Source organism: Choristoneura fumiferana, chromosome 19 (assembly GCF_025370935.1).
Source record: "Choristoneura fumiferana chromosome 19, NRCan_CFum_1, whole genome shotgun sequence".
In the NCBI taxonomy this organism is placed as follows: Eukaryota; Metazoa; Arthropoda; class Insecta; order Lepidoptera; family Tortricidae; genus Choristoneura; species Choristoneura fumiferana.
The window spans coordinates 11,865,150-11,884,778 of NC_133490.1; the positions used below are offsets into that span (position 1 = coordinate 11,865,150).

Below are 19,629 nucleotides of genomic sequence, written 5' to 3' on the forward strand. Positions count from 1 at the left end.
TGAAATAAAGTAAAAAAAAAACATCAATTTTTCTGTGTCCAAGTCTAAGCTATGAATGGGTGACTGGTGTCGTGAAATGAAAGGTGCTGACTCAGCATAGAGCTGCGGAGACCGCAGCGCTGATATTCTGCCAGAACCAACTGAGGCAGATCTGTGGAACACGTATATGAAGACGTCTAAAATTTTTCTGTCTGAATGTGAATGTGTTCGTTTATGTACAGTCACCAGCATTCATATCTGCCACAGCGGAGCGTGCAAAATTATCTGATATGTCCTTCCGGCCCTAGAAATAGAGTCGTATCAGATGTTTATGCACGCTTGTTGTGTCAGATATTGGTGCTGGTGACTGTACCTATGTTTACTCCTTCACGCTAAGACCAACTCATTGCATCGCTCCAACCGACGCGTAATAAATCAATTTGGAATTTATTTTCGCAGGTAGCCATAAATCCGACTACCAACTGGCTTCCAAATGCGTCGTCGCCTTTTCGGATCTACTGCCAACCATTGTGACAGGTGAATGAATCTTTATGATACTATGTCGAACCCTACATTATCATCGTTATGGCGTATCATTCCAGCTTATATGCGTCCCACTGATGGATACAGGCCTCATCTCAGAGAGAGAGAACTGCGTAGTAGATTTTTTTTTACATTCATGTACTTTTCATAGCCTAAATTGAATAAAGATATTTTGACTTTGGCTTTGAACTTGAGTGGGATTGGGCCGTGGTTCGAATTCGCCCTACGGCTATGATGATGATTATATCATGGACAGGGATATTTGGAAATAATTCCGATCCGCATTAGCTATCCCTTCAAATAGCGAACCTACTGTGTTAAAAATGAAGTTATGTTAAACACTTGTGATGTATAGATATCATTTAATAATATTGTAAATCTGTTTAAAAAAAATACCTCGTCGAGTTTCTTGCCGGATTCTTCTCAACAGAGGTTTTTCCGAACCGGTGGTAGATTTTTCTTTTGACATTCATAAGTGCTTGTTATAGCCTAATTTGAATAAAGATATTTTGACTTTGACTTTGAAGTTCAAAACTGTGGTGATGGAAACTTGAGTCATTCATTTCAGATGCTAAAACTCTGGCCGAGCAGAAGGACGCTCCAGCGAGGTCTGCCTTCCTGGATGACATCATGGGGCTGTGCACTGCCTCAAAGAATCTATGCGATACTGCCAAGAACGACAAAAAGGTATGACATTTTTGCTAGTTCCTATTTAGGTAGGCACTAATAAAGGTAATTCTTACAGGTGGTAGGACCTTGTGCAAGGTCCGCCCGGATTGCTACCACCATCTTGCTCGCTAATCCTGCCGTGAAGCAGCAGTGCTTGCACTGTTGTGTTTCGGCGTGGAGAGTAAGACAGCCGGTGAAATTATTGGCAATTGAGGTATCTCATCTTAGGCCTCTAGGTTGATAACGCATCTGCAATACCCCTGGTGTTGCAGATGTTTATGGGCGGTGGTGATCTCTTACCACCAGGAAACCCACTTGCTCGTTTGCCATACAGTCGAATAAAAAAAAAAGCCTCTTAGGGTACGGTAACCTTAAAAATGGAGGTACCTACTTTGACGTTTACATTCTGTCTTTATTTACAGGAACTGACAGCAGCGGCGCTGCACTTCGGAAATCAGACATCCAAGTTGCTATATGCCGTCAGCACCGACGTGGATCCAAGCCAGGAGAATGACGTATGTGTTAGCTTCCGCCCGCGGCTTTACCTCGCTTGCCAAGCTCCCTGTCTCGCGGAAATTTCAAGCTATAGGCAGGATGGCCCATTTGGATGGATGCCATTGCAACTTGCCATGGAGCCAGCCAGAGCGAAGGAGTAATGCAGAACGGTATTGCAGACTGTCTGTCCATTGTCCCTAAACGTTTATCTGGATCAGTAATATAATAAGTCTTAAGAGCGTTATACCTGCTGAGCTCGCAACGTCGCATTTTTGTTATTTCTTTTCGATTATTCCATAAAAATGGAATGAAACTTAAACATTTGGTCTGATAGCACTCTACTTAATATATGAGTTAATGTGTCTACTCCAATAATTATTCGTGATAGACTTTTATATTCCTTATTAACGAAAACGGTTTTTCAAGAAAACTAAAGTCTAAGGGGCTGTTTCACCATCCATTGATTAGTGTTAAGTGACGGTTAAATGTGATGCCGTCTCTATTTGTTTTGTTCGAATAGACAGAGACGGCATCACATTTAACCGTCGGTTAACGCTAATCAATGGATGGTGAAACAGCCCCTAAATGTGTCTACTCCGATAATTATTAGTTTTAGACTTTAATTTTCTTTAAAAACCGTTTTTGTTTTAAAGAAAATAAAAGTAAAACGAATAATTATTGGAGTAGACACATTAACTCTTAAATTAAGAGGAGTTCTATCAGACTACATTTTTAATTTTAATTCAATTCTTATCGAATACTTGATCGAAAAAAACTAACAAAAATGTGACGTTGCCAGCTCAGGTATAAACGCTCTTAATATTAGTTAAATGAGCTAAAAAAAATTCCTTGCTCACCCGCGACCTTACGATAGCTAAGCTTATCCGCAAAATAACGCCTGATTTAATAAATTATTAGTGAAATGTTAGCTGTATCAATGTTGTTGAATGAATTAACTGTTAAGTGCGAGCGAGAGATCCGATAACCTCCCAAGAGCGAGCGGTTCGGAACGTGGTTTTATGGCCCTAGAGCTCTTTTCTTGGCAAGTTGAAACAAGTGTACTTAAGAGCGTTTATACCTGCTGAGCTGGCAACGTTGCATTTATGATAGTTTTTCGCGATTATTTCATAAAAATTAAATGAAAATTAATAATTTGTTGTCTGATAGAACACTTCTAAATATATAAGTTAATGTGTCTACTCCAATAATTATTCGTTATAGACTTTCATTTTCTTTAATTTCATTCGTTTATAAGGAATATAAAAGTCTATCACGAACAATTATTGGAGTAGACACATTAACTTATATACCTTTATTAAGAAGTGTTCAATCAGAAAACATTTTAATTTCATTCAATTTTTATGGAATAATCGAGAAAAACTAGCAAAAATGCAACGTTGTCAGCTCAGCAGAAATAAACGCTCTTAATTTAAGCTCGTTGGATTCTTTTATAGCTAAAAAAATAACTTTAAAAAAATACAAGAAGATGATCTAAAATTATTTATTATATAAGATACAATACCAAGATAAGCCGTGGTGGCCGAGTGGTTTGACCTATGGCCTCTCAAGCAGAGGATCGTGGGTTCAAACCCCGGCTCGCACCTCTGAGTTTTCCAAAATTCATTTGCGAAATTTACACTTGCAATTTACCACGAGCTTTACGCTGAAGGAAAGCATCGTGAGGAAACCTGCACAAACCTGCGAAGTTCCCGCACTGGGCCCGCGTGGGAACTAGTGCCCAAGCCCTCTCATTCTGAGAGGAGGCCGGCCAGCAGTGGGACGTGTATTGGCTGGGATGATGATAGGTCTATGAATATCATGTTAGCAGAGTCTCCTAAAAGCTTTGAAATGTGTAATATATGGGATGATGATGGAATACCATGGTAAGTGTTAAGGAGTTGTGTGTGCGCAGGTGTTATTCCGTGTGAAGGCCGTGGGAGACGTCGCGTGCCGCGTGACGGCCGCCGCGGCCGACGGCGCCGGCGAGCAGGACGCGGCCCTGCAATGCGCGGCGCACGCGACTGTCTTCATGTACACCGCCAAGGTGACTAAAGAAAATAAAAACATTTTTTGCCACAACATAATTACATGGATTAATATCAATCAAATTCGAAATTTAATTAGGCCTCGGGCGACCAGAGGGCTGGCCATTATTTCGCACAGCGTATAAGTACAACGAGGAAATACGGCCAGCCTTCTGGGCACCTTGCCCATGGACGGCGATTTAGGCCAAATTTTCTACCTATAGTTTAATTATGTTTGTGTTTAACAAAACTTAATTAATTTATATTTAAATTAACATATTTAATTGAGTACTTAAATAAGTAATTGTTAATAGTAGATTGATAACCAAGGGTGGAAAGTGACCCATTTCACACGACATATTTCTGGCGCTCGAACGAAGGAGAGCGCCAATAGTTTGAGGGGAAATGGGTAATTTCACCCGAGTTAGACACTACTTTTCATGTCGACTGTGAGGAAAGTAAAATACTATAATTAGCTGTAGTTGGCTGTAGTTGCATTGTCATCTAAACTACATTTCTGCGAATTTTAAGTCGATGGCATTAACCATTGAGAAGTACAGAGCTGCAACGTCTGGTTGGACCAGGCTCGTTATCCTTCGTATGAAATTACGCTGTTAAAAGGTTTAGTACAGATAAAAGTGATGCCGTCTCTGTTTGTTTTGTTAGAATAGACGGAGACGACATCACATTATCCGCCAAATAAATTTAATCAATGGGTAGTAAAACAGCCCTAAAGACAGGCAGAACCATCATTATTGCCACAAATATTTTATGGTTTCACTACAATTTATTTTGTTTGGCAGCTCGTAGCCCCCTCGATACAGGATCCAGAATGTCAGGACGCTCTCATCACAGCCTCCAAAGACCTCTCCAACCAACTGAAGGCCGTCCCAACAACCAAGCGGCCGGAGGTGGCCAGAGAGCTGACAGAATTAGAGAAGCTCCTGGAAGCTCTCAGGAAGGATGTGGCGGAAGGCAAGCTGGTGAAGAAACGAGAGACTCTGACCATCGAGGATACTCCGCTGAGGAGGATGACTGCGCAAGTTATTGAGGATGCTAAGGTAGTTAATAGTCGTTAGAAACATTGAGGAATATAATAGCCTTATCTTAACCATTGTCATTGTTATACTCATTTTCATTCTTAAATTTATATTCAAACTTCTATTCATACTTGTTCTCGTTCTTGTTATCATTTTTATCTCCAGTTTACACTAAAACTCATTCCTATTCCCGTTCCCCTTCCGTCCCGTTGCCAATGTCACTGCCATTGTCAATGATGATGATGATGATGATGTGATCCTGTTATCCCTCACTAGGGACATAGGGCTCGTAGAAGAGTTTTCCATTTGGCTCGATCTTGCGCGGCTTCTTCCAGCTCTTCCCAGCCGAGACCAATTGAGCCAGCCTCCTTCTCAACTGATCGCCTCCACGTGGTCCGAGGACGTCCTGGCCGTCTTCTGCCAGTAGATTGCCAACGGAGACCCTGCTTGGGCAGGTGATCATTCGACCCTCGAAGCGTGTGTCCAATCCATCGCCATTTCCTTATCATAACTTCTCGGCTTACTGGCTTCTGGTCAATACCATTTCCATTTCCACTCTCATTCCCATCCTCATACTCATGCATGAGGCTCTCGTACTCTTATTTATTGACGTTTGTGTTGTGTCCAGCAAAACGCGGAGTGCACAAGCCGGCCGGCGGACGAGCGGCGAGCGATGGCCGACTTCGCGAACCAGCTGACCGACGCGCTCCGGACTATGGACACGGCCAATGCTCGCTGCAAAAACGCGCCGCACGTGAGTTTTTATTCCACTAACTATTTAAAAACTTGAACTGGGCTGACTAGTACTTAAAGCTTTGAAAGCTGAATCGGGACACAACATTTTTGAGGACTTACATAGTAGGTTAGCCTCACATGTATTAATTTATACCCAGAAACGATTTTCAAATTCGGTTTCCGTATTTCGAATTCCGTAAGACTAGCGCAGACTTTATTTCTTTAGCTATGATAATTGAAGTTTCCAAGACGATCCCATAGAGCTTATGGGAACGGAAGCAATACCATGCCCTCGGTAACGCTCTGCTTTCAGAGCATGACATGAGTTCGTGTGAGCTAACTTTGGGGGCGGCAGACGTGAGCTTGCCTTCGGAATACAAAAGCTTAATGGTTACTTGACCTGAAATGTAAATTTCAGTTTTTTTTTTTATTCATGACGGTCGAAGCAGTCTACACTTCCACTGAACGTAGAATAGTGTTTAGTTTTGTAACTAAGGGACCCCATACATACATTATTTTTTTTTGTATTTTTTATTTATTTAATACGGTATTTGACAACTGCTGATTTTACCATATCTTAATATTATTATGAAAATATAGATATACAGATAGTGTTTAGCGAAGAGAAAATTTAAATCGGTTGAAAATTGGATTATAGTGTTTTTTTAAATCTATATACGCTTTTCTCTATGCAGCAAGTATGTCGGTACTGGCGTGTGACGTCACATGCCAGTATGTCTTTCTGTGTCTAATCTTGAATTTCAAACCTTTATAACTTTGTTATTTGTAAAGGTAGCTTAAAAATTGATTTTCTATTCGATAACAGGCATTGTGTAGTTTTAATTTATAAACATACAAAATAGTCAAATACCGTATTGTATACTGTAGTTTTTAAGTATTTTATTTATAATTATTTTATGTTGAAAAAATGACTTTCTGCTAAGTTTCTTGCGGCGCATTCTTCTTGGCAATGATGGTCTTTCCGAAAGCGCTGGTAGTTTAAAAAATGACGTGTAAAAGTGCCCATTGCGGCCTATTTACTAAATAAATGATTTGAATTTGAATTTGAATTTGAATTTGAATTTGAATTTGAATTTGAATTTGAATTTGAATTTGAAAATTTGAATTTGAATTTGGAATTTGAATTTGAATTTGAATTTGAATTTGAATTTGAATTTGAATTTGAATTTGAATTTGAATTTGAATTTGAATTTGAATTTGAATTTGAATTTGAATTTGAATTTGAATTTGAATTTGAATTTGAATTTGAATTTGAATTTGAATTTGAATTTGAATTTGAATTTGAATTTGAATTTGAATTTGAATTTGAATTTGAATTTGAATTTGAATTTGAAATTCGGACGGAAACTTCCGGAACGTACGTTCGAAACGTACGAAATTTGTTGCATGTTGAAAATGCATTCGGATCTCTAAATACGAAAAGCGAATTTGTAAATCAAATTCGGAAAACTAAAGTTGAAAACAAGGAAAAGCAAAAGTTAAATCCATTACTTCTTCAACAGGACATGCAGAGACGCGCGGACCTAGAAGACGCCGTATTGAATATCCAACAGCTCGTAATGCAATGCCACCCGCGCCACGGTGCTGCCTCGCCGCAGACTAACATCGTCGATCTAGCCGTACGTATTGCTTAGAGTTACATCCATTGCTACGTCTACTGGATATAAAAACGTAAGGACTTAGAAAAGGCAGCATTGAATGTGAAACTTTTGCGGCTGCTGTGTAATCTGCCCCGTCCGACGAAGCTGCAAGTTGGCACTGTCGATCAAACGGCATAAAAGTATAAATCAATGTAGGGTGGTTCACATTTGATAAATTTTTAAGGGTTAAGTAGTCCTACAAAGAACTTTTATAGTTTCACCACGTCAGTCTCCGTAAGTTTTCCACGCACTTAACCGTATTTAGCCTATGAGTTGTATGTGGCCCTTTACAATGTACGAGTATGAAAAGGCGTGTCAAACAAAGCAAATCAAACAACCAGCACACAGAACAAACAAATTGACCGGTGCTTGCGGTACGTACAACATTAATTGATTTGATTGCCACGATGTTTTTGCCAAAACTCGAAAATACGCATTTTTCCAGAGATAAGATCAAAATCTATATGGTTTGCCCCGAAAAATGTAACAAAGGGTCTGGCCGGAATGCCATAGTTTCTATCTATCATCTTGCGTATGAATGGTATAGTTACTTTTTTCATATGTAGTTAATGTTGTTATGTATCTACCTATCTATCTTTTTGGATTTGTTGTATATGTGTATTGTATAATCTACCTATTAAATCCTCTACGAGTATCATGCGTTGAAGAGCCATTGAGAATGACCTGCATTGCAACCAGAACTATGTCTGCCCCAGGAGCTGCTGCGCCTGTGCCACTGCTCCGGTGCGGAAATCGATATCGTAATGAGCATTACGTTACTGACGTGTTCCTAATAGAATCCAATGTCGTAATGCTGGTGATTATCTATATAAAGAGTTATTGTATTGTATTGTTTTTTTTCCGTTCTTCCCAGGTGTACATAAACGACGTGTCTGAAGCGGCGCAGCAGCTGAGCCGCTCAGCGGAGGGCGCGGAGCGGGCGGGGGGGCCGCACGCGCGCGCCGCCGCCGCCGTGGCCGCGCACAGCCGCGCGCTCGGCGCCGCGCTGCAAGGGCCCGCGATCGACGTCGACCATGCTGCTAAGGTGACGTATTCATGTCACTTTTGCTGGTTTTTATGTTCAGTCTTTTATTCATATTCTCAAATATTCTCACAACATACTTCAAAAATCTGACTGAAAATTCCTGCCTTTCGGTTGTCCTTGGCCCTGCTCCTCTTCTTGCCAATACTCCTGCTCCTCTCCTTACTGCTGCTACTGATCTTTCTTTTGTTCCTGCTAGTGCTGCCCCCCCTGCTACTGCTGTTCCTCCTACTCCTGGTGCTGCCAGTGCTCCTGCTCATCACCCTCCCACTGCTACATTATATCCTCCTCCTGCTGCTGGTCTTTCTCCTCCCTCTACTCCTGGTTCTATTCGTGCGCTTGCTCCTGTTGTTTCTGCTGCCCCTGTCTCTGCCTCTGTGTTCACCATAAAAACAAATCTGGACCGAAACTTTTCTTTTCCAGGAGTGTGCCAGCAGGGTCCAGAAGATCAACACCGCCATCGAGTGCTGCGCTGAAAGTCCCGAGAAGGATGTGCTCAAACAAGAAGCGCGCCCGCTCCACGAAAGCAGCACTTTGCTCCAGTATGGTCCACTATTATGCTAACATTAGCTTTTACTCGCGGCTTCGTTCACGCAGTAAAAATCACCAGCCATCCCTCATTCTCAAAATTACTACGCCAGTAATTAATTTCCAAATTTACCCCATCAAGGGTGAATTTCATAAAAACGATCCACCGACGAATAGCTAAAATTATTTTTTGACTGTGAGTTTAAGCTGTTTAAATTTTCTAGCAGCACTGAACTCTATTGCGAAAGTTTGTGATTTGTATTTTTTCTTTTGTCAGTTAAACAAAAAGGTATGAAGAAATAGCTAGTTAAAGTTCAGGTTCGGACTCCCGAATTTTGACGCGCTTCCTATTTGTCATTTTTAGTTTGATTGTCAAAAGAAACAGAACTAAGGCAGTTGCAGTAGAACTATGGTTACCGACATAGCCCAAAGAATTGCGAAACTGAAGTGGCAGTGGGCGGGGCATATTGCTCGCAGGACTGATGGCCGATGGGGTCAGAAGGTTCTCGAATAGCGTCCGCGGACCGGGAGACGAGCTGTCGGTAGGCCTCCAACAAGATGGAGCGACGACTTGGTTAAGATCGTGGGATCGCGGTGGATGCGGAAAGCACAAGACCGGTCTGAGTGGGGAGACTTGGGGGAGGCCTTATGTCCAGCTGTAGACGCCTTTCGGCTGACATGATGATGATGATGATGATGATGGTGATGATAAAAGAAAAAATACGCGTCCAGTATTTTTTCATAATATAACTGATGGACTACATATATTTTTTTACCCAACAAGTACTTAATCGAATCAAACTCCCAATCATTACTTTGTATGATTATGTAACAGAATGTTGCTTTCAGGTTTGCATCGCAGTCTTCGATTGCGACGACGCAATGCGCAGCAATAGACGAGGCTCTCAACGATCTGACGGACTTGGAGCATCGCATTGACCGAATGCTGCAGCCGAGGGAGGGGGAGACACGGGTTGTTCAGGTGAGGGGGGTCTTGAGTGTCTTCATAGCTGGGGAGATGTTTGGAATTCAACATGGTCTATATACCTACGTCCGGTCCTAATGTAGGGCACTGGGCTATGAGTGTGGCCTCTTAGTAGTTTGGCCGATAGTCTCTCAAAGCAGAGGTCCGTGCGTTCGAACCCGGACGTTTGATTTTCGGATTTTGTGGTGAAATTACATTTGAAAATGACCATAAATATAACGGTCTAGGAAAACATCGTCCTGCACACACACACACACACACACACACACACACACACACACCTGTGAAGATCCTGGATAATTTTCAAATTTCAAGAACTCGCTTTGTTGAGTACCTCCTTTATCTTTGCCGAGGTAGTACAGAACATTATCATCATCCTAATCATACTGTTCCAGGCCCCCTCTCCGTCTCTTTATACATCCCGCGCGCGGCTGGCGACCGCGGCGGCGGGCGTGCGGCGATCTGCGCAGGAGTTGGCGCCCGCCTTCACGAGATACGTCGCCGACATGCGCGCCAGCGTTGATGTCGCTGATGACAATAAGAGGAGGAGGTTCGTTATGCATTGCACGGCTTTCACTGCAAACGGAACGGTTTTCGTTATGGACTCCGGTCGACTTGATCGGAACTATCAACTGCATTGACGTGCTTATAATGAACTTCTATCAAGTTGATCGTCGCGAATTAAGCTATGTCCGTACAGTTGACATCAGATATTTCCGAGCGGCCAAGGTAGACAAAAATATCGGAGCATGCACTCTATTTTCAAGGCATTAGAGCACAGATATGGATTACATTAGATTACGCAAATTCATCTACTTCGCGTGTCCGAACCCCGACCAAACAAAGACTGACCGCTAACTGACTAATCATGACTAGTGACTGACTCGAGCCCCACGGCGCGAGCGGGCGGCGCATTTGAATCGATTTTGCGCGGACATCGCGGAATTCACATCGCTAACTCGCTCTTGAGACGTCACAGTAGATATAAAAAAGTGACACAGTTGGTTGGCAGATTGAGGTGTTTGCGTTATCTAGTGTAATATCTGTGCATTAGAGTTTATGCTTCAATGTTTTTGATTACTCCGAAATATCTGATGGAGAACATTCAACAAAATACTTGAATCAAAAATTTAAGAAAGTTTTACTAAAAACTTTTATCCAGTTGTATGTATGTAAACCCTTTATTCCACAAAAAAAAAGTACAATTAACAAAACATTCAGATGTTTTGATTGTTTTTATTATTTCGTGTTATTAGACTGGCAGAGCATCTGAAGAAGCTGCAGGACCGTCTGAAGCTGCTAACGATGGAGACCGGGAGACAGGTGGCCACCTGGCGCCCGGAGCACCAGGGCCCCGTGCCTGCCATCACGGAGGATATCCTCAAGGTATTTACTCCAAAGAAGAAAGTGGAGAGTTCTCAGATCGAAAATACAAACTGAGATATGGATGCACAGAAAAACCAGAAAAAGAGACCAGCACTGGGAATCGAACCCAGGTCCTCAGCATTCCGTGCTGCGTGCTATAACCCCTACACCACTGCTGGACAGGAATCTAGACACTAATTTTTCCTATGCATACATATCTCAGGTTGCTTATTTCTAGTTTGCTACTTAAGCAGCAGCACTAGCGACATCTATGTTTCGTCGACAGACATCACACTCTTTCGGAACCAACCGCACACCCAGACAAGAGATGTCGCTACTAAGCAATCAAATTATCTGAGAACCCTCATTATGATTGGTTTTTTGGAGTCTTTTTGTATTTTTATTTCAACTCCAAATTTGTTACTTTTACGGGTATCCCGTGAAACCATATCGAAAATCAACGACGAAACGATAGCGATTAACGATAACGATTTTCGATATGGTTTCACGGGATACCCGTAAAAGTAACAAATTTGGAGTTGATAAAAGTACAAAAAGACTCCAAAAAACCAATCATAATGAGGGTTCTCAGATAAAAAGAAGAAAGGAAATGCTGTCTCACATCAGAAAGTGGAAGAATTCAAACTATACGGGCGGCGTCAAGTTTGGTTGGTTCTACTAACTAATGTATCCTGCAAAACCGGATAGTGTGTGCACATGGCTGCCCTATTTTGCAGGATTCTTGTTCCGAGTTTGTGTGTAAATGCAACTATTGGAACGGTGCCTCCAAACTGAATCCGGCATTTTATTGAACAACCGGACTGATTTGATGTCACTAAATACTTTACATACATACATACAAAATCAGGGTAGACAATAGGCGGACAAATCTATGGTTGCAGGATCTACCATAGATTTGTCCGCCTATTGTCTACCCTGATTTTGTATGTATGTATGTAAACTCTTTATTGCACATAAAAATAAAAATACAAATACACAGAGAGGAGAACGAAGGCGAGCTTATCCCTAAAAAGGGATCTCTTCCAGCTAACCTAGTTAGGAGAAAACATTTGGTTATATAGAGGATAAGCAGACAGTGAATATAACTATTTTTTATTTTATTTTATTAGTGATTTTGTGTTTATATTATACATTTTTGTACAGATTTCTGGTGTACACACCACATTTATTACAATAAAGAATATTTGTATTGCATTGTATATGTGAAGGAGTGCATTGAAATTCTGTAGCCACTAAATCGGATCCTATGTAAAGTGCCCGAAAAGAACAGGATGTCTCCGTGTGAACGGATTCTTAGCAAGATAAAAATTGAACGTTTCAAATTCAACAAAAAGCAATTTGCCGTCCCTAACTTTTCGGAAAGTTTTGAGGATGTAATAGTACTTACAGGATTATCTGGTTTCAGGAGCTGGACAATGCTGAATCTGTGATCCAAGGGAAACCTGGAACTGCCAAGAGCTACATTGCTCATGAAGACCTCAAGAAACTGCTGCTGCCTGTAGATATATTCAATGTGGAAGGCGATATAAAGTAAGTTGGAAGAATATATTTGATGTCTGGTGGAGCTCCTTACGATATAGGATTTTTGTATGTTTTTGCCCTTCTCATATTAAATAGTGAAAGAGTGTTGGTTTGTAGTTGAATTGAGTGTAGGCAATAACAATAACCTAGAAACTTAGGTACTATCAGCCAAATATGTGCTCTACCACCCCTAAGTTGATAATCGTTTGCATGTCATCCATACTAATATGTGTATGTTTGTCCGTCTTTCACGTCGAAACGGAGCGACGGATCGACGTGATTTTTGGCATAGAGATAGTTTTATGGGCTAGAGAGTGACATAGGCTACTTTTTATCCCGGAAAATGCACAGTTGCCAAGGGGAGATAACCGAATTTCACGCGGGCGAAGCCGCGGGCAAAAGCTAGTAAAACAATAATTCCAATAGACGTGTCTGTCAACTTGAAAGTTCGACTTTAGCGACATAGTCATTTGATAGGAACCTGTTTAAAAATTGGTAGACCACTTATTTGGGTGATGGTGCTTGGACTTTTTTCCTGGAAAACTACAAGGTGTTAAATTGAACAACTGAAAACCTGGAAGTAGTTTGTTTAGAGTCGAGAAGAGGATCGGTTACATGATATTTTGAACCAGGTTGCGTTTTAAAAAACTATCTTTGCAGTGCTCAGTAAAAAAAGTTTACTAATGCAAAATATGGCAATGTTTTTGAGCGAAGTTGCATGTTATTTAGATAACCAATTGAATGCTGGCCGTTTCCTGCCAGTTTTTGATTTTCGACAATTCGGAAAATGGCAAATGCAAGTGATAAGATAACCTATCTTCAATCTCTTTGTTTATTGATGATTACCGCGCTTAAATCCGTTACGTAGCTTAAAACATCAAAGCGTACATACATACAAGGAGATAAGTAGATGGTGAAAAACAACTTTGGCCGTGTCGATATCTTTGCCCTTGACTGTACTATGTAAAGATAAAGATAGATTCATCATCATCCCAGCCTATATATGTCCCACTGCTGGGCAGAGGCCTCCTCTCAGAACAAGAGGGCTTGGGGCATAGTTCCCACGCGGGCCCAGTGCGGATTGGGAACTTCACACGCACCATTGAATCGCTTCGCAGGTTATAAAGGTTTCCTCACGATGTTTTCCTTCACCGCAAAGCTTGTGGTAAATTTCAAATGTAATTCCGCACATGAATTTCGAAAAACTCAGAGGTGCGAGCCGGGGTTCGAACCCACGACCCTCTGCTTGAGAGGCGACAGGTCAAACCACTAGGATACTAAAGATAGATCATCTCTAATAAATTAAAAACCACCAGGCAATTGGAAGCCAAGTTGGAGTCGACGGCCACGAAGCTGAACTCTATGACCGAGACAATAACGCTCAGCGCGCGAAAACCAGAGTCTCTGACAAGGACAGCACATCTGACTGCCGAGACCGCCCTGCAGTTGACAGCCATTGCAAAATCCATGGCTTCGGATGAGGTAAGAATACACACATCAAAAAATTATTAGGATACTCATTATTATCTAAAAAATCTATTCCTTACTTCTGTTTATTGTAAAGGTTGCCTGGAAGAGATCGCTCTGAAGCGATAAGGCCGCCTATTGTTTACCTTAAGAAATCTATAAACATGTGTTTTCTGTACTGCTTACTATGTGGTGGTGTTCAATAAAGAGTTATTGTATTGTATTGTATTATTGTATTCATCATCTTCATCATTATCATCATCATCAGCTGGAAGACGTCCACTGCTGAACAAAGGCCTCCCCTAGAACGCCACAATGAACGACAACTCGCCACTTGCATCCACCGGTTGCACGCAACTCGCACGAATATTATATTTGTATTGTATTATCCCTGGACAAATTTGATATTTTGACTCAGTTGTTCAAAACTACCAAGGAATAAAAAATATCTCTAGGTACTTTTGGTGCTTATGTTTTATCTAGCATTGAGGATTTTCTGAACTATTGCCTATATTCCACTAAAATAGGGTAATGAAATGGAGGTATTTCCGTAAGGACTCCGCTCCGCTTGCACTGGAAGGTGGGTGAAAATAAACACAAAATTTTACGAGTTTTTTTTTTGATTTAAGTACTGATTTATTCGTTTTAGTTTACTAAAGATACTTTTGTACTGCCAGGATGTAACAAAGTACAACAGGATAGAAGAAGCGTCGCTAGAATTATGCTTCGTGACATACGACCTTCTGAAGACGGCAGAATCAACATCCCATGTGAGTTCTAAGCGACGTCAACTAGACATCAGATTACTTGCTGAAAACTTGTGAACGTTACAGTTGGTACCGTAAACTGATTCAACTTTGCCCTCTGGCTCCAACATTGCCTTATTCGATTTAGAGTCGACAACTAAGTACTCTTATAGGTTTTAAACTTTTATCTACACGGGAATTATTATTACGGGGGGATAAAAGTTTGAAAACTTTGAAGGGTGCTAGTTATCGACTCTAAATCGAATCAGGCAATGTTGGGGCCAGAGGGAAAAGTTGAAGCAGTTTACGGTAATGCTCAAATATTTTTTTATCGACGTTGTGTCAATAGCCTTTTTTTTATTTATTAGCAATGAATTTTAAACTCAAAATTTGTAAAAATCATTGGGTACCTACCATGTAACTACGTAATGTTTTCTGGTAGGTACATATTTTCTTTATGTTGCCACAGTCTTATTGTTTTTCCGCAAAAAACCGCTTTCTTGTTATTTTTTTAAACATATTTATTTAAAATCAAGGAAATGGTGGCTACTATTTCTTTTTTTTTTCAGGAACCAAACAGTTTCGAGTCGAGAAGGAGATTGCAAGATGCATGCAGATCGCTGACTGATGCTATCAACAAGTTGGTTAGTATTTTTGTAGATATTGAAGAAACAAAATGAAGATAAATAACAAAAAAAAACTTGTCGTAAACTACTTCCGTCCACTTTAGAACCATAGGTAGTAAAAGAGGGAAAAAAGCCTGCAACTCTTCACAAAACTTTACTTACATAGCCAATTAGACTTGGAGACCCATTCTACATCAATTCATCACCAGTGCCATTACCTAGCTTACTTAACGCAAAGTCCTCGGTTTAATATCGATTTGATCGAGCTCCCGTTTTCAGGTGAGAACTGCGTCAACTGCAGACAAGCTGCAGCGTGACTGCAACGAGCTGAGCCGCTCGCTGCAGCTGCGGCACAGCTGTCTGCAGCCGCGGCCGACCTGCGCGCTGCCTTACGCCGACTGCGTGGCAGCTCTGCAAACGCAGCATGGCGTCATAGGTATGTTTATGTGTACCCTGCTATCCTACCTAGTGGCTGATTTCTTCAACTCATATTAAATGAAATAGCCTGAATAACTCACGTCACAAATATGACTAGTATGAGTTAGTCTCACGGTAGTTTCATGCTCAAAGGGTGGAAACTTGTTATGGGGTACGGCCGGTCACGGCGAGGGCCTTCCTTTGACCTGAATACATGCTACAATGAATGCATACTGGCTACATGGGACTGTCTATCCCATTCTCTCTCCACACGGAAAGAGTAGAGCGTATCCACTAAAACCACTCTTACCCCTCGTAGAATGATATATTTTTTTTAAATCGGTAGCAAAATTAAATGTATTTTTGACCATGTTCGGCGTTCTTTGCTCATTGTACTTTTAGCTCCATCTTACCGACGTTAAGTGGTGACATGCGCGGTTTTAAACTAAAGTCAAAAAGTCCCATGGTATTTTAGTTATTAAGGCCGAACTTGGTACGGATAGTCCATCCTGCTCTCCCCCTCTTTCATGTAGCGCTACAACTTTTTCTGAGTCTTCGTCTTCTTAAAGATTTTATCCTTGGCCTCTTTTCTCAACGATGTTCTCTTGCCTATGTGCCTGGGGGGCTACTACGAAATTCGACAATTGAAGTTCATATCGTACTATCCCTCTCACTCTCGTATTAAATAATACTAGTGTCGGGAGGGTAAGAGATACGAAGATCGAATTTTGCACTTCGTAGTATAGAACATGAAACTACCGTGAGATTCACTCATATTAAATATAATGACCCGGATAACTCACGTCTTAAATCGAGTTTAGCTCGACATGTTTCGGGCTAATCCGTAGCCCTTCGTCTTCGGAGCAACGCGACACATGCGCGCACATGGCGCATGGCGCGAACATGTCGAGCTAAACTCGATTTAAGACGTGAGTTATCCGGGGTCATTATATTTAATATTCGTAGTATAGAGCCTAAGATCGTCTACGTAGTCCTTCATAAAACTTTTTTGCTTGCAGAAAACCTGAATAGCGGCCAACCCATGTCACGCCAAGAGTTCAGCACGTCTCTGGATCTGCTGGCTTCGGCTGTTGGCAATAACGCGGAATACGCAGAGCAGTGCGCTTACTTGGTGAGTAATGGATATTGAGGATGAGTACGAGACTTTAAATACTGTTAAACGAGATGAAAGTGAAATAAATGACGTGTCTACTCTAATAATAAATTTATGTTGATTATACGAAATGTCTGTTTTAATTCAAAGGTGTGTCTTATTAAAATATGTCCGGAATATTTCGTATATAATATTTAGTTAGGGAGGCATGCACACGGCGTGTTTTTAAAGCGTAGATGACGCAGATTCAGTAACTTATGTACGTAACCAATGCGTCTAAAATATGTCTCTTTGCCATTAACCATAAGGTGGTGTTTATATTACATTTGAATCGATAGCTGTATAGATATTTGTACCCTCGACTAGTTTTTTGAGAATTTTTGGCGCCGTAAACGTCGTCTGTTGTGCCTATTTAGTAAAGTATATAAAATGCTGTAATATTATTTTTAATTAATTATTTACAAAACCTTATTGTAGAGAACTGACTGAGACTGTTTTACTAAAGCAATGTCTATTACCGGCAGCTGTCAATATCGGAGCAACACCCCGCACTGTGCAAGCAGGGTCTGTTCGACGCGGTGCGCGCGCGCCGCCTGGCCGCCGCCGCCGCAGAGACCTGCTTCCGAGTCATGCGCCCGGGCATCGAGCATCAGGTAACGTCCATCACGGCCCAGTTACGTAACAAAGTACACTCGAACGAACTGAATATGGACCCACTGTGGAACCTTTTCGTAGAACAAGTCATAGTGACATCGATATGATTATAGTGATATTTTGCATAAGCTTAGCTATCGTAAGGTCGCGGGTGAGCAAGGAAATTATTTTAGTTCATTTATATGGACTTCCGCAAAGTAACGCCTGATTCAATAGTTTTGAAGGACGGTTAAAAAATTTATTAATAATTTGTGGGTAGTTTTGTTTTGTTTCATAAAACGTATGTGGGTACTTGGGGAGTTACAGTGACAAGTTAAAACGGTGGTTGTGGTTCGTTAGTCTAACAACTGGTAGCATGGTGTACGGTTGTGTCACTCTGAAGATGAGCTCTGGTTGAGTTCGAAACGCGTCAGTGTAGTGTGGTGGTGGTGATAGATGGGTTTGTGTGATTTGTGTGTGTTCTTACAGTGTGGAGGTGAAGGAACTGCATGAACACGCATATTTTGCATAAGCTTAGCTATCGTAAGGTCGCGGGTGAGCAAGGAAATTATTTTAGTTCATAGTGACATCGCATTGCGAGACAAGGGAATTTATTATAACACTTACTGTGAGAACGTTCCACGGTGGGTCAGGAATCAAATGGTTAGACAAAATAGTACTGGCGATTGTGCATGAATATTTACTAATACTATTTGCTTGTGCATTATTATGCAATTAGGCCCTGGTGGTGGTAAAAAAAAGCTATTGAGGCGAGATCCCAAAGACTATAATATAAGCAGTGATCGTACTTTCTCTAGCATTTTCGGTGCAGTGCTAGGGTTGTCAGTAGTGTCCAATATTAAATTGTTTGAACCAAGAATCAAATAAAATCAAAAATAAAAATAAAAGCGTATTAAACAAATCAGAAATACAGAAAATATTCTTAAAATATGTAAAGCCCAACCCAATATGACATGAAGACATGAAGGGTTAATTTACTATAAGAAAATGTAACACAGTTGCAATAAGTCCTTATCTCAGGTTATAGTTCATATTTACGATTAGGAATTGATATATTAACTATATATTAGCTTAGACAGTATAATGCGTAGGTAATGCGTATAACTGATTAAACACGTACAATGGAGAAACTGTGTTACAGTAATAAATGTTATACACAATTGTAATAACTGATTAATAAAAAAAAATGTGTTTCATTTTCAATGACAACATAATATTACATAATTTTAAACGTCAATCATTTATACACGTTGACAACCCTAGGTCGCTATCGTGTGCCACTTGACGCCATCGCACCAAAAATGCAAAGAAAAAGTACGATCCCTGAATATAAGACACCATTTTATTATAGGTTGGTACTAATTAATTTCTCATCCTCACTAAACATAATTGGAGCAATAGGTATCTAAAATACTCACATTTTTCTTCTCACAGGCAAAAGAAGAATCATCCCTCCTCTCAAAACAACTATCGGATCTCAAGCAAGCAATTGAGGAGTGTTCAGGCAAAGTGGACAATACAGAAGTGAAGAAGCAGCTGCTAGAAGCGAGCGGCAACGTCGATGCAGCCGGGGTGCAGTTGCAAGCTGTGCTGAATACGAACATCGTTTCTGTTGTGAGTAAATATATAAAACTCATAGTGTTCACATACTGTTATAATCTATTGAAAACTCTGCCTTATTGTATAGTTTGTGAAAAAGATTGTCGCGAAAAAAGTCTTGCCCTATACTTAAGCGGTTATAGTAGAAACTGTAAACATTGTTGCTTTGATGAGAATAAGTTTCAATGTTCGACCATTCTGTCAGAAGTGTACTAAAAAATATTTTGGTTTTGATTTTAAAACCCGACTGACTTTAAAAAACTAAACATAATAAGTCTAGTTGTCTGGAATCTGTTAAATAAGTAATTTAAAGTTCAACAGTCGGGACCCATTACCCACAATTTTAGAAAGAGCCACTGTTTTGATCTGGTCCCGACTGTTGGATTTTAAGTTACTTA

At 40.7% G+C, this 19,629-nt stretch overlaps 1 protein-coding gene across 1 annotated transcript in view; it reads left to right on the forward strand.

Annotated features, from left to right (window-relative positions):
• LOC141438631 (uncharacterized) overlaps nucleotides 1-19,629 on the forward strand; it is a 41,221-nt gene that overhangs the window by 21,056 nt on the left and 536 nt on the right. Inside the window, exons 30-49 of the mRNA XM_074102495.1 lie at nucleotides 439-516; nucleotides 1,091-1,209; nucleotides 1,614-1,706; nucleotides 3,599-3,730; nucleotides 4,514-4,771; nucleotides 5,379-5,504; nucleotides 7,009-7,125; nucleotides 8,021-8,191; nucleotides 8,612-8,730; nucleotides 9,566-9,698; nucleotides 10,097-10,251; nucleotides 10,958-11,087; nucleotides 12,493-12,617; nucleotides 13,925-14,090; nucleotides 14,753-14,845; nucleotides 15,391-15,465; nucleotides 15,727-15,883; nucleotides 16,884-16,996; nucleotides 17,503-17,631; nucleotides 19,067-19,246. Coding sequence (XP_073958596.1) covers nucleotides 439-516; nucleotides 1,091-1,209; nucleotides 1,614-1,706; nucleotides 3,599-3,730; nucleotides 4,514-4,771; nucleotides 5,379-5,504; nucleotides 7,009-7,125; nucleotides 8,021-8,191; nucleotides 8,612-8,730; nucleotides 9,566-9,698; nucleotides 10,097-10,251; nucleotides 10,958-11,087; nucleotides 12,493-12,617; nucleotides 13,925-14,090; nucleotides 14,753-14,845; nucleotides 15,391-15,465; nucleotides 15,727-15,883; nucleotides 16,884-16,996; nucleotides 17,503-17,631; nucleotides 19,067-19,246 — 2,669 coding nt within the window. The remainder of the gene's footprint in view (nucleotides 1-438; nucleotides 517-1,090; nucleotides 1,210-1,613; nucleotides 1,707-3,598; nucleotides 3,731-4,513; nucleotides 4,772-5,378; nucleotides 5,505-7,008; nucleotides 7,126-8,020; nucleotides 8,192-8,611; nucleotides 8,731-9,565; nucleotides 9,699-10,096; nucleotides 10,252-10,957; nucleotides 11,088-12,492; nucleotides 12,618-13,924; nucleotides 14,091-14,752; nucleotides 14,846-15,390; nucleotides 15,466-15,726; nucleotides 15,884-16,883; nucleotides 16,997-17,502; nucleotides 17,632-19,066; nucleotides 19,247-19,629) is intronic.